This window comes from Seriola lalandi, unplaced genomic scaffold (genome assembly GCF_002814215.2).
Source record: "Seriola lalandi dorsalis isolate HSWRI2012SDOR001 ecotype SW California unplaced genomic scaffold, Sedor1 jcf7180002046586, whole genome shotgun sequence".
NCBI classification, from domain to species: Eukaryota; Metazoa; Chordata; class Actinopteri; order Carangiformes; family Carangidae; genus Seriola; species Seriola lalandi.
In genome coordinates, this window is record NW_019517150.1 from 1 (window position 1) to 2,016 (window position 2,016).

General features: G+C 37.1%; 1 protein-coding gene across 1 annotated transcript; it reads right to left on the reverse strand.

Annotated features, from left to right (window-relative positions):
• Nucleotides 1–529: 529 nt before the first annotated feature.
• On the reverse strand, nucleotides 530–2,016 carry LOC111648709 (protein Hook homolog 3-like; the record flags this gene model as incomplete). The annotated part of the gene is made up of 5 exons (XM_023398458.2): nucleotides 1,928–2,016; nucleotides 1,692–1,774; nucleotides 1,372–1,472; nucleotides 1,132–1,236; nucleotides 530–601 (listed from the first exon to the last, which is right to left on the reverse strand). Coding segments are annotated over exons 1-5 (363 nt in total), but the record flags the coding sequence as incomplete, so codon positions are not given.

The window sequence follows — 2,016 nt, forward strand, 5'->3', positions numbered from 1 at the left end:
AGCTATAATCAGTGCACTAACCTTGATGCATGAGAAAGAGAATTTGCTCAAACACAATATTAGTGCCAATTTAACACCAGCTATTGATCAAATATGTGACAGTGCAAACAGTTCCTGTTAATGTTACAGAAAAGTCTCTGCTGCCCTCTAGTGGTTAAAATGCCTGATGACTTTTTATTTTGGGTCTACTTGCAAAAGAGGTATTTACTGTATATTAGAGAGACGTCTAAAGTATTAAAAATTCAACGCATAAAAAACATGTGTAATTCCATGTTACATTAAAACAAGATAAAATGTTCTGTCTATCAATAGGTGAGCTGACATCGCAATCATTTTCTGCACATTTACTTTAAAATATTGTCCGTTCTTCAGTGCTTATTATCATATCAGTGATTTTTGTGTATTAATTTCTTAGCCTTAAATATCAGCTGTACATGAGTGTGTGCCACAATTAAAAAGGGACGCTAGTCCAAACCACTGATACATGTGACTGGTGTTACAGTCTTAGACTGTATTAAGTCTTTCTTACCATATTGTACCAGGCTGACACAATCAGTTTCTCCTCGTAATCTCTCTGGCTCTTTGTCTTGTCCATCTCTTTCTGTTTGGAGAGAAATGAAAAGACAAAAAAATTCTAGAAATGCAAGAATGTTTTCAGCTACAGACGGATGTCCAAATACTTCCACTGTGTTTTTACACACATGAAAAACATTTTGTCCTCTCCAGAGTCTGTTCCCTTTCCTGTGTGATTATGTAGCAGAGTTAATAATTCTACTGTTACTATTCTATTTTTGTTAAAGTTATTTATAATATATTATTATTCATTTCCCACAAAGACTGGTTTGTTGTGTGTAACATGAGCGCCCTCTGCTGGGCCCCTGCAATTATACCAGTCAGCTGTACACACCTTATGCAATTTCTGGAGTTTATTACTACCTAGCTGGCTGTGAGAAACCTCATATGAATCTCTTGCTATCAGAATAAATGGCTAGTTGGCATCATAGACAGTGATGATTGTACCTGATTCATCACACAACGCAAGAGAGAGTAGACAACTGCTACAATACAATACAATCTCTCAGATCATCTATGAGTTGACTTGTTGAGTCCACTCAACAACTGACAGATTACCTCAAGTGAGTGCAGCATCCTCTCCTTCTCCTGCAGCTGGTTCTTCAAGGCCTGAACCTCTGGACCTGAACCCTGGTTCTGCTTGGGGTCCAGGGTCCGGATCACCTGAAGAGGAAACATTCAGTAACATCACAATCACAGTTTTCTTGTTTACCTACACTTAGAGCAAGTATCAGTGGTTACAGTACAGTGTGCTAAAGATATTTCTGTTGACCCTATAGCAATATAAAATAGACTGACACTCTTGGCTTTTTCCAGATATTTTTTATATCTCTCCTCCATCTGTTTCATGTCGTCATCTTTCTTTTTCAGGGCCTCTTCCAGCTCCTCCACTCGTTGGGCTGAGAAGGAACAACATAAAAGATTTGGTTTAATCCTCCTTTCCTGTGCTTTTTCCCACATTTCCTTTTGAACTGAATATTTCATATCTGCGCAGTGACATCACACATGAAATAATGTCAAATTTAAAAATGACAAGAATCAATTGCAGACGAAGAAGAAGGTCAACAGACTATAAGTGCACTTCACACACTCCAAATCTGAAAGGGCTCCAAACTCACAGCTGGCGTTGTATTTAGGCTCCATTTCGTCGATGAAGGCATTTTTCTTCAACAACTCATTGTTCAACTCTCGTACTTTCTCCCTGATCGAAAGAACAAAGCACTAATGTCAAAAAGGTTTATATTAAATATTTCACGAATTAGCTCAGAATGAAATAATAAGGACTCTTGAAATTCTCTTCAAATTCAGTTTTACTAATTAAAAACAGCTCTGGGTCTGTAAAAAGATCACTTACATGTGCTCCTCATATTTCTTCTTCAGAATGGAAGACTAAAAAAAGAAAAGATGAAAATTACGTTACAGATATCTTACATCTCCAAAAAA